We start from the raw sequence: 11,972 nt of genomic DNA on the forward strand, positions 1-11,972 counted from the left end.
GTTTAATTATAAAAACTCAGTGGTGCTTCTGTTTATCTACAAACTTCAAGCATTCATGTGCATTTCACTGCTGAGGTGGGGAAAACGTCTATATAAACTGATAAGCTTTAAAAACTTTTCATGTTGACTGTTGTATTTCTATTTCGGAACAATTTATCAAATAAAGTCCGTGAAGTGCTCTGATAACAGTTTGAAGGCAAACATGCTTTAAGGTCAGGAATGAACTCTAATCTTTGTTTCTAAAAGCACGCCATCTCATTTGTTTATAGTCGTCGATGTGAATTTAACACATTCAGTTCGGTTTGAGAAAACTGCCTGATTCAGACCTCTGGCTTAAAGTTGTTGTTTTTTCTTTTTTCTCCACCATGATTGATTTGAAAAAGGAGCTTGAGGGAGCTTCTGGGTGTACAGTAAGTAGTCATTTACTGGCAGTAAGGCTTCAAGCATCATTAAACACAAGACAAATGACTCCAAACAACACCCCTTCTTTGTTTCTCTCTGCGGTTTATTTATGGGGGAGGCCTGACAACTCCGGGTCCCAGCAGACAGCAGTTTTCTCAGAAGTCCAATGGAAACATGGGTGGGTGTTTAATAAGGTGTGTTCATTGTTTTTGGAGGTTGTTGGAAAAACACCCTATCGGTACACAATTAGAGGGCTGAGAGTTTTACTGTATGCATTTGTTCATCTATCCATGTGAGGAGGATTAATTTGAGCTTTTATTCCTTAAAAGCATATTGATCGACTTTGGGAAAAAGCTTAGGATCTTAGGATCACCTAATCACAAATAAAGAAGTTTAAACATCTGTCTTCATGTGATTAAAAAAACAGAGACGCCTTTGTGTTTTAAGTGGCTGCCACAAAAGCAGACAATAGAGCAATTGATGAAATACTTAAGTGCAGGTGATAAATAGTAATTTGCTAATCAGCAGACTGTCAGACCTTTGGACTCACTGCTCACTGCTTTTCTTTAGTCTTTTGTATAGTATTTCTGAACAGGTATTTCATTAGGTACACCTTGTTGGTACCAGATTTTTTGGGGGGCCTTTTTCAGCTTTATTTGAATGACAAGGGGAAAACAGGACAGGAAAGCAGGGGCAGAGAGAGGGGGGAAGACATGCCGTAAGGGACAGCGGGTCGACTCGAACCCAGGCCGGCCACTCTCAGCCGTATGGCATGTGGTCACCTGCTCAACACACTGAGCTAAACCTGGTACCAGATTTGACACTCTTTTTGCCTTAAGAATTGCCTCAATTCTTCATAGCATTGATTCAATAAGATTCTGCAAACATTCCTCATAAAGTGGCTCTTAATGTGGTTTTCTGCTGCTGTAGCTCATTTGCTTCAAGGTTTGAGATGCTCTTCTGCATCTTTTGGCTCTAATAAGTGATCATTTGAGTTCTATCAGGTCAAAGCGGTCTGGCCATTCTCCAACAAAAAATATTTACCCCAGAGAATCACTAATGATGGTTATAAAAAAGAAAAATATCAATTTTCTATAAACCCTAGTTATGGTTGTGTGGGAAAATCAGTTTCTGAATTATTCAGATCAACAACATATCACGCACATAAGAATTTATGACTATGAATTCAATAATGAACTGACAACATGTCCAGTATGTACCTCGCCTCTCAGATAGTGCAAGGATGATGTTTTGGTATCATCTACCATTAAAAACCTTCCAATCTAATTTAATTTCACCCTTTTTCTTCCCCAGCATGTAATTGTCACCCCATGGGCTCAATGCCCTTCCACTTGGCAGACGGCTCGCTCTGTGACCCCGCAAACGGGAACTGCATCTGCAAACCAGGCGTCGGTGGAGCCCACTGCGACAGGTGCATGGTGGGATACTGGGGCTTTCACGAATACGGATGCCGTCCATGTGAATGTGCAGGAGACTGTGATCCGTTTACTGGAGACTGCATGTTTGGGTGAGTAAGAACTTTTATCTCCTGATAACAAAACTGCAGCGCCTAAAAACAGAAGCACTGAACTTTATTTAGTCATGACCTTGTGTCCTTATATTATCAAATATCTGCCCAGTTTTTGTACAGCAAGTACAAAGGCAGGTCGAGACTGAGAATATGTTAGTATGGTATCATCACTCGGCAGTATGTCTGCTCTGTTAAAATAGTCAAACATGTTTTTCATGTAATTATACGTAGCCTTAAATATACATATAATTTTTTTCTGCTTAAAGAGATGTTGACTTTAAGGACTTTAAGTATATTTCGATGCTATAATTCCTGTTTTATGATAACATGTATGCCGATGTTGTGTTGCAGCTCTGATCTGGAGTTGTACCACCTGGACAGAAACGCCAGTGAGTCAGTCAGAATCTTCAGAACGGACGAACTCTTCTCTGCTCTTCACTTAGGTACAATACAGAGAATGTGTGTGTACGTGCGTCCATGTGTGTGTGGTTTATCCTCCTTCATGGTCCACTGACCAAGCGTTAATGGTTAAGTAATGAAAGTCTGGCTACGCTCTCAGAAAGACGTTGAACAAAGATGTGTGTGAGTGTGTGCTTGTTTTACTCATGTTGTGGGGACATTAGGGACAAAAGGCAAGTCCCCGTAATTTAAATCATTACATTGCTGTATGAAGACATGCTTGAAAGTTGAGGTATGCAGATTCCAGGATGGAAACATGACTCTGTGTGTGTGTGTGTGTGTGTGTGTGCGTGTGTGTGTGTGTGTGTGTGTGTGTGCGTGTGTGTGTGTGTGTGCGTGTGCGTGCAAGGACAGTTTCCAAGTGGAGGTCTCTTCTCGCAGACCCTCAGTACCACCACACTGTAACTCCAGCTTTTATTGGCACATTCCTCACTGGACGCCACACACTGTACTTATTATTAGTCTTAGGACATCACATACAGTATCTGAGGCAACACGTGCACACACACACATAGAGAAAAAGTTATTTATTTATGCTACAAATATGAAACTGTTCTTGCATGTCCCCCCTGCAGAGAAGTGTGAGTGCCAAGAGCAAAGTCTGACCAACAGCAAACTCTTTTGCACCATGAATTATGCATACGGTAAGCATTCAAACATCTCCAGACATGCACTGTAACTCATGTAAGCCTGGCTTTACCTGATTAGTTTAATGCATTTAAATGTAAATCATCTATTTTACTGTATTTATGTCTAACATTGTTATACTCATGCTCATTGATTCAGTCTGTCTTTGTATTTTAATTATACGTACTTTATTTATCCCACAAGTTGGTAAATGAATATGTTACAGCAACCAAAACATTAAACAGAACCTGTAATAAAATGGTTCATTAAAAAATTACAAAAACAGTCAAGATATCTGAAGAAAGCATCACAATTCGCTTTCTTTACTTGAAAAAGTCCCAGCATTCAGAGGAATGATTAATTCTGCTCCAGCCCTTCGGGGGGAAAGAAAACCTGATCTGAGTTTCAAACTGATCAGATTAAAACTTTGTTTGAAGTTCATCCAGTAACCAAACTTTCCACGACAGCCTCCTTCATGGATCACATTGTTTTGTCGCATTTAATGCAGAAAGCAGTTGTTCTGGTGTAACAACACTCCAGCTTTGAAGGTCTTGTTGCATTTCTCCCTGACTTCCAGTGCTGAAGGTGAGAGTGCTAGCAGCTCACGATAAGGGCTCCCATGCTGAGGTGGAGGTCAAAGTTCAGAAGGTACTCAGTCAGAACACCAAAATGAAGATACAGCGTGGTCGCGTCACCCTTTACCCCGAGTCCTGGACCGCACGGGGCTGCACTTGCCCTATCCTCAATCCAGGCAAGAATCGCACATCCAACTTTGTTCATTGGTAGCATCCAAAATGTGCTTAACCCCTCTGACCTCTCCTCACAGGCGTGGAGTACCTGGTGGCTGGCCACTTGGATCGTAAGCGGGGCCGCTTCCTGGTCAACATGAAGAGCTTTGTCAAGCCTTGGAAAGCGAGTTTGGGCCGCAAAGTTCTCACTTTACTCAAGAAAGACTGCAATTGGTAGATGGGTAATTTAGAAAAACAGCACCGGAGGGACAGCTGACGTGACGGATGTTGGTTTCCCATCTTCTAGGTGTGGATTATTGGGTCGCACAGGTCTGAGAGCAGGTTTTTAAGGGACGGGGACTAAGATTGAGGCCCTACCTGTTTCCACTGCCGAGAGCTCAAAGCTAGTGGCAGACTGCACAAGCTAAAAGCACACAGGACGCAATTTCATTAAGACACGTCCATCTCGCATCTGTCTCTAATTCTTGCATTCTCATATAGGAGTCAAGAAAATGTTTTCTTTGCTGTCGCTGCTGCAGCTCAAGAATTTCAGCAGCATGTCCGAGAACTGAGCGACACTTTCTCCTCCTCTGCAGCACTTTATCCTCAGAAGGACAGAAGGAGGGAATATGGACACACAAACAGAGGAGCATTAATAATACAAACTCGCACACACATAAAACCTTCCTTTTTTGTTTTGTTTTTTACAGCGGACACACTCACAGAGGCAGCAAGTGTGTGTGTGCTGCAGACACAATGTGCGAAGTGTGACGCTGAACAAGCCATACAAGCCACTACAGGTGGTTAAATCTTAGCCAGTCCAGGTGTGCCTGTGTTGCAATCAGAGCGACTGGATTTCACCCCAATCGTGAATGTATTTGTCTGTGTGTGTGTGTGTGTGAATGTGTGTGTGTGAGAGAGAGAGAGGAAGAGAAAGAAAGAGAAAATGTGGTTGAATGCAGCAGTACATATATATATATATTATGAGCACAGTCCAGATTGAGTCCAGCTCTTAAGCTTTTCTATAGTTTTCAACCGTTCCAATGTTTATAATGCAGAATGCTGTACATTAATTTCGCTCATATTTACACTCAGAAATCAGAAAACTTGTTATTCCTACCTTTTTGTGCTCATGTACAGTATTATTTTGTATATATCTATATAAATATTATGCCATATCTTTCTCCAGTTGTTTTTTTTTTTTCTTTCATGGTAATATTAAAGGATAACTTCAAATTTCGTCTTGTTTTTGTCACTTGGCCATCGTTTATCAGCACTGATAAGCCTTCTGATAAACTGCAGTGCCTTCAGAAAGCCTACAGAGGGAAGAAACACACGAGCCAACAACCAGATTTCCACACAATTGGGGCCAAACGAGCAACACCTGTGCTTACCAGTACAGTTTGCAAAGTGATGCAATTAAAATTGAGGCCCCTTGTGAGAAAAAATTTTCCACTGTTTTGCTATTTGAAGATAAAACTGACCCTGAATGTGATCCTGTTTGAAAGTCTGGCACAAACAACTAATAAACACGGGAAATAAAATCTGTCTATAAAATCAAGCAGCTGTAGTTCAGACAGGTCATGAAGTCGAGCTCAGCTGCAAAACCTGGCACTTCATCTGATCTCGTATGCCAGCCCGCATCACCTCATACCTATCTTCACATCCAACTGGCAAATCTTAAGATTCAGTGTCTTGGCAGCATCCCAAAAATAGGCTTCCGAGATTATTAGAAAGAAAGCTCTTCTAAGGGACATTTGAGTCTGCCTTCACAAGTGAGTAAATCCCCACAAAGTCACATGTTAACATTCCCGACTTTACATTTTTGGGATCTATAGATGGTTGAATGTTTGTATAAATCCATGTGGAGTTTTAGTGACTGATTGTCTTGTATTTCATTGTGCCTTCACTGTGCCTCTGCATTGCTCTCCTACAGTTTACAGATGATATACTGATTTAACTAAATAACTTGGCAGTTAACTCTTGGGTCCAAATATGGCAACTTAAGCCTCCAATAAAACCAATGTGGTGGTTTACATCACTTTAACTAAGGGTGTTTTTATGCCTATGGTTAATTTACTCTGGTCCAAATCAGTCGATGAATAAACTTGTAGTATTTTCCCCGTCGTTTAGTTTCAGGATGAAGATGGTGTGTTCTGGTAGAAGTGGATAACATGGAGCAATATCTCCATTTGTATGTCTGGTGTACTGTCGAATCTCAGAATGGAAAGCTGGTCACGGGAAGGCATTTAGCTCAGACTTGCAGGGTCAGATTGAGGTCGGATCACACTCTCACCATAAATTAACTGCTCTGGAGTTTATCTAAGTTGTCTTATTGTAGTTGTTTAGGTTCACATCTGAACAAACAAAACGCACCGAGGGGGGAAATGAAGAAGGCCTCAATTGTGTATGAAAACACCCTCAGTCTCTCTTTTATGTGCAGTCTGAGAGGCAGAGAAGGCAGGTCCCAAACTAAACTTTTCTCTACCAATGAGAGTGAAGGATACTGTTCACAGATATATGATCGGGGTACATTGGCAGTTGGAGTGATGCATGATGACCAAAATCAATGTTATTGCTTCCCAAATGTGTAAAAGAAAACTGACAAGAACAAGAATTAAAACGGGGACGGACAAAACTGCAACAAAGTAGAAAAACTGTCTTGTTGAGCAACCTCCGTTTGCTGCTGAGCATAGCTGAAACTAGACGCGCATATTTTCAACAACAATCGATATGACTGCCAAGACCTTGAAATACTTCACATAAACTGGACAAAAATATCCTTATCACACTGCTCTCTTTCCCACACACACGCCTCCTGCTCCTCTCCCTGTGTCCCTTCGCATTAAGTCATCCATCACTCCTGCTCCCAAAACACTCTCCCCTACATTTGCACAGCACCGCAGAATGTAGACCACAACAGAGGCGCCGGGGCCGGCGCACACACTCCGTTTGGCTGTAGACTTGGTGCGTGTTTTCCACTCGCCATGACGTGGTTGGCTGAGAGGTGTGGACACATTCCTGGCGCGTCAAGCAGAGCACCGTGGCAGGTGGGGTCAAAGGTCGCTCACCTGTCTACCTATCTCACCTCAACAACAAGAGGTGAGCATGAGTGGATATTTTCTCACAGCCAAACCGGATAGCCTCTTGTACCCACATTTCCCCGTTTGCGGCCCATTCACAGATTTGTGGCAGAGGGGTCACGGCTCCACTGTTTCCAGACAGCGGTGTAAGGGGTGAACGAGTGCATACTCTAAGAGGAATGTGACCACGAGAACTGCCGCAGTACAAGTAGGGAGATATAGATTTACTTCCTTTTAATGTTAAATTGCACTTCTATATCACAGCATTTATTTTGCGTTAGCATGTGTTACTAATTCATACGTTTGGATAGGATTTAGGAGTATCTATTTAAAAAATAAGATTCATTTGCAGATACAATAATTCAAGGATTCAAGGAGCTTTATTTGTCATTCGCATCACATGTTACCATGAGGTGGACCAAAATTATGTACACACGGTCCCGGAGTGAAAAGAAACAAAAATAATGAAGAAACAGAATTTATTTATTTTTAAGTAATAAATAAATGTTTGTTTTTTGTTTTGTTTGTTTTGTTTTTTAACAAACAGAAATGACATGTAATAACACAAAACAATAAATAATACTGTAACTGATATAATATAATAATAATTATGAACCCAAGGTAGTAGTATAGAAGCAGAAAAAAATAAGTCAAAATGTATAGTTGCTTTCTCAGTTTCAAGTTTTTTTCTCGGAAGTTTGAGTTAGTAAGTCCAGATTTTGAGATAATAAGATGAAATTTTGACTCATGGATGGCAACAGTTTTTGTTTTTTATTTTTTGCAGTGGCAGAAAAAAGCTTCAATACAACAAGCAGATGTAAGTGCACTAAGCAAAGAGAAAACACAAACATTGAAAGGTAAAAATAGCGTAAAACACACAAGTTAATCAATAAAATGACAATAAAATACATAGAAGTTAAATAAAAATAACTATGTAAAACAATGAGTTAAAACTAATAAAAGCAAATAAAAATAATAGAGCAAAAAGTGATAAAATAAGCAGAAATTTGGTAAAATTATATCAAAACCAGAAATAAGACTCCCGAAACACATCACATACAGTCACCTTAAGGTGCTTTACACTGTAAGGTGATAATCAACTCTGAACGTGCTTTTAACAGGAAGAGACCAGCGTTGAAACCAGGCTCAGGGAGGGGCAGTTGTGATTTTAATGCCTTTTTCATCCCAGTGTGCTAAAAAAAATGAACTGAATTTACAGAAAAAGTAACAAAAAGAAAAAGAACAAATGGAAAAGCTCTTATAAAATTTTTTATAGTCTTTTCTGCCCTCCCACTAAGCAAGCTTACTTCTAATTGGTTGCCCCTCGTAAGCATCAAGTATGAGCAACATGGGTGGGTGGAGCATCTGTGCTCAAAGCCAGAATGATTGCAGGTTCACAGTATGCGTACTTGTGTGTACTGATTCTTCTTGTGTAGTACTGCAGCACAGTACAGAAGTTAAATTAGACCAACAGTGAATAATATGAAGCTGAAATAAGGTAGGTTAGTACATGGCTTCAAGGAAAATAAACAAAAACGACACTGAATATGTCGTTTTTGACTATGACAGTATTACACCAACCTCAATTTAAGTGAAATTCAGTTTTTCATTTTTAAAAACTCTGTGTGAACTTTTTCCCACTTCTAAAGTGACACAGGCCAAAGAGAACTTTGAGAACTGCAGGATTAGACAGTGAAGGAGGTGTTTGTGGGAACTGGCCTTGAAGCGTAGACGCAATAGGAAGCCACAAACACGTGCACTGCTGCAGCTGAACCATGGACCCCCCCATCCCCATCCTTCTTGTTGGTTCTCTCAGTCATTGTCCCAGGACTGACTGGCCATTCTCAGCCTGCGATGGAGATGTCCTACAGGGGGGTTGCATGCTGTGGGAAACTAGTTGATGAATGAGTGTTTGGCATGCTTGCATAGATGCATAGTTTGCTCCAGTATAGTTTGTGTGTGTGTGTGTGTGTGCTTGTGCGTGCGCACACGTTATTGTAGTAATACTGAATACATGCATATGTGTGTGCCTGTATGAACACAATGCCTCACTTGTGTTGCTATAGAAGTGGAGTTATGGCCTTTGTCCTGTCAGCATTCTTGTGTTGCTGTTGGCTCTGGAGTGCATGGCAGCTCCCGCAGGCTTGGGGACAATAACACCCCCCACCAAACACATACAACCCCCCACCTTCCCTTCCTCACTTGGAGTCACAATGCGCCTCTTGGGCAGCACCCATCACCCTGAGACAAACAAAAATGGCCTACTCAGGGTGTCAGAGCAATATCCACCCAGAGGACCACGGGTATTAAAGGCAATTAAGTTTAAAAATATTTCCTCCTATAAATGTACAGTTACAGTGGTCTAATAAATTTAAAAGAGATATGCAGTTTTCATTGCATCAAGTCAGTAATTAAAAAGAAACTGATGCAAAATACTTTGTCCAATAATCTGTGTGGCCAGACTGCTTCCAGCTGACAGGAATGCAACAGTAACACAAATAAGCACTCATTAGGTTCATAACTCAATAACATGAAAGCATGGATCCATCCTGCTTCGTATCAGTGGTTCAGCCTCCTGGTGGTGGTTCCATAGAGAGTAAAGTCACTTCAGAAGGCAGAAGGAGCTCCAACATGATACTATTAGGGGTACCTAATGAAGTGACAGGAACTTGTAAAGTGGATGTTTTGGGCTCCACACTGAAGCCTCAGCATTAGCCTTTTGGCAGAACTAACTATTTCTGAATAAAAGGTTGGAGAGCTTAAATCTGTAAACTGCAGGGGTGCAACGCCCACGAAGTCACATCCTTTAATAGCTAATTAGTGCTAAAAACAAGAAATACTAGTTTTAATTACCAAAACTGAAGCATAAACTTCTTGGATTTTCACAGGAATATTAACCATGTAATCAATTCAAAATTCTCCATTAGGCTCCAACAGCAACAAACACATGCACACAGACAGTGGGGAGGTCCACTTTAATGATGAGAGATAGTGGAAGTGAGGCCTACTGATTGGTTCCAGCTTCCTGTGTTCACAAGTCTGCTTATTTCATGGAATATTTTATTTTCACATTTCTGTTTTGTTTTATTGTTTGTTGCTTTTTAAAAAAAAAAAAATAGCCCTATGTCTGTGTCCTTCGACTGCTTGGTCTTTTACAGTAATTCAAATATAGTTAAACTTTAACATTAAAATGATTTTTTTCTTTTATTCTTCCTTGGGTGGTGCAATTGCTCTGACTCCTAAAAGCTAGAAGCAGAAACTATGTGAAGATTTGATTTCCTCTCTGCTTTTTTCAGGGAGAATAAGTGTGCGCTGTCATGCGGTCAGTGTTATCCCCATCAGCTGTGATTCATTTACAGAGGAAATAAGCAGAATGAGGTATAGAAATCAGGCAGAAGCCTTCCTAAGAAACCATTCCTGCTATTTGGGTTGACTTAATTGCCCACAAAAGCACGCGCTTGCATTCAGACATGCATCAGGAATGTTTCTCAACATGAAGAGCAAGCCAGAACAGGGAAGGTGATGTTGACACAGCAGAGCGATCGAGACGCTACTGCTGATTATTTTAGAGCCCTCCAAACAAGGGCCTGATGTCATCAGGTCATTATGAATGAACCTGCACATCAACATGACAACAGACAGTGTTGGAGGATAAACAGACTCTCGTCGTGACGATCTTGCAGTGTTGATAAAAAACACATTAAACATCAGACTCTGTCAAGTCGCCAACATCTATCCGTACCAACCAGAAGAGATGGACTGGAGGTTTTAAGAGTAGAAATTACAGGAGATATGTTTGTTTACAGGCTGTAAAAGCATTTCTCCCGGCTTCACCCGGCACCTTTGTCTTCAGCTGCTGCAAAACCAACACCATGTCCAGCTGCATTAACACCACCATGAAACCACCAGAATGGCTTCCCATCAACCAACTTTCAGTAAAAACAGGTTGCAAAGCTGCATGTTTCAATGTGTGTGTGTGAGGGATTTTATTTCTGTCTCTATGAGATCCAAGTTTAAATGGGAAGTGCATTTTAAATGGATTTTTACAGTTTTTTTATAGTCCTTCTTTTGCTGCACAAGGCAATTTCACAGATTGACTTGTATGATCTTGTATCATGCTATAAAAGCTTCTTCCACCAAGTTTTCTCTGGACTGCTTTTAGATACCATCCCGAGGTGCTGCAAGGACATTTCTGGCAAAATCGACTAGCCTGCATCATTCTATCACTTTGTTTTTTCAGGGCATCCGTGAATTCAGCCCTGCGTAGGCTGGTTATTTTCATTTCCTTCACATGATGAGACATACTTTCATTCCTAATACATTACTCGGTCCATTTCAGTATAAATATCCAGGATGATTTTAGCTTTTTCCATTGAGATCTGATGTGTTTTCAGTGTTCCTTAATTGTTTTGAGTAGTGTGTTAATGAACAAACCTTGTGTTATTGACGGATCACCTGACATGTTTTCTTGGCTGAAGCTTGGTAGGTTTTCAGTGTCTTCTTCCTGTCAAATGATGTCATTTGTCTCCCCTATCTGAGGCGCTCAACATAAATGTTTACTGGGAACAGTTTAACCCTCATCTTATATCTTCCCTGTGCTAATAGGTTTATGTTAGCCTAACCATAGTTCTGCAGTAACTACAAGGATGCAGATTATTACATGTCAATTACCCCAAATTCACTAACCCTCTAAACGTTGCTGGTCTTTAGTTTTCTGTCTCCGCTTGCATCCACAGTTATAGACAGAGCTGTACGTCAGAATATTGTACATCATCCATCCAAAAAAAAAAAACAACTGTGCAAATCTGCAGCTCTGATAGCCTCTGAGAGAGAAACAGGTGTCTGTTTACAGATCCAGCAGACACAGAACAATATTATCATGAGTCATATTTCTGGCCAGCTGACAAATCCAAGTCCACTATTTACTGGCAATGTCTCTCTGCTTCAATCTTCAGCAGCTCCTAGAAAAATATCTGTATGATTGGCTACTCCAAGTCTTTGCCACCTGGTTGCTAACTTTATCTTTCTTCTGTTTGGAGCTGTGCAGGTTGTGTACAGTGGGTCTTATCAGCCTGCTGAAAACAAGGGTTCGTAAGAACTGTAAGATTGTAAACCATACGGATAATGTCAAAGTCAAAGGAG

General features: G+C 40.8%; 1 protein-coding gene across 1 annotated transcript in view; it reads left to right on the forward strand.

Moving 5' to 3' along the window:
- Positions 1 to 4,971, forward strand: part of ntn4 (netrin 4) — a 30,913-nt gene extending 25,942 nt beyond the window's left edge. Inside the window, exons 6-10 of the mRNA XM_087830855.1 lie at positions 1,717 to 1,930; positions 2,285 to 2,376; positions 2,968 to 3,036; positions 3,597 to 3,770; positions 3,846 to 4,971. Of these exons, the coding sequence (XP_087686981.1) occupies positions 1,717 to 1,930; positions 2,285 to 2,376; positions 2,968 to 3,036; positions 3,597 to 3,770; positions 3,846 to 3,985 (689 nt within the window). The 3' untranslated portion in view covers positions 3,986 to 4,971. The remainder of the gene's footprint in view (positions 1 to 1,716; positions 1,931 to 2,284; positions 2,377 to 2,967; positions 3,037 to 3,596; positions 3,771 to 3,845) is intronic.
- The last annotated feature ends 7,001 nt before the right edge of the window (positions 4,972 to 11,972 follow it).

The sequence above is a fragment of the Neolamprologus brichardi genome, chromosome 17 (genome assembly GCF_056152115.1).
Source record: "Neolamprologus brichardi isolate AB-2024 chromosome 17, ASM5615211v1, whole genome shotgun sequence".
Taxonomy (NCBI): domain Eukaryota; kingdom Metazoa; phylum Chordata; class Actinopteri; order Cichliformes; family Cichlidae; genus Neolamprologus; species Neolamprologus brichardi.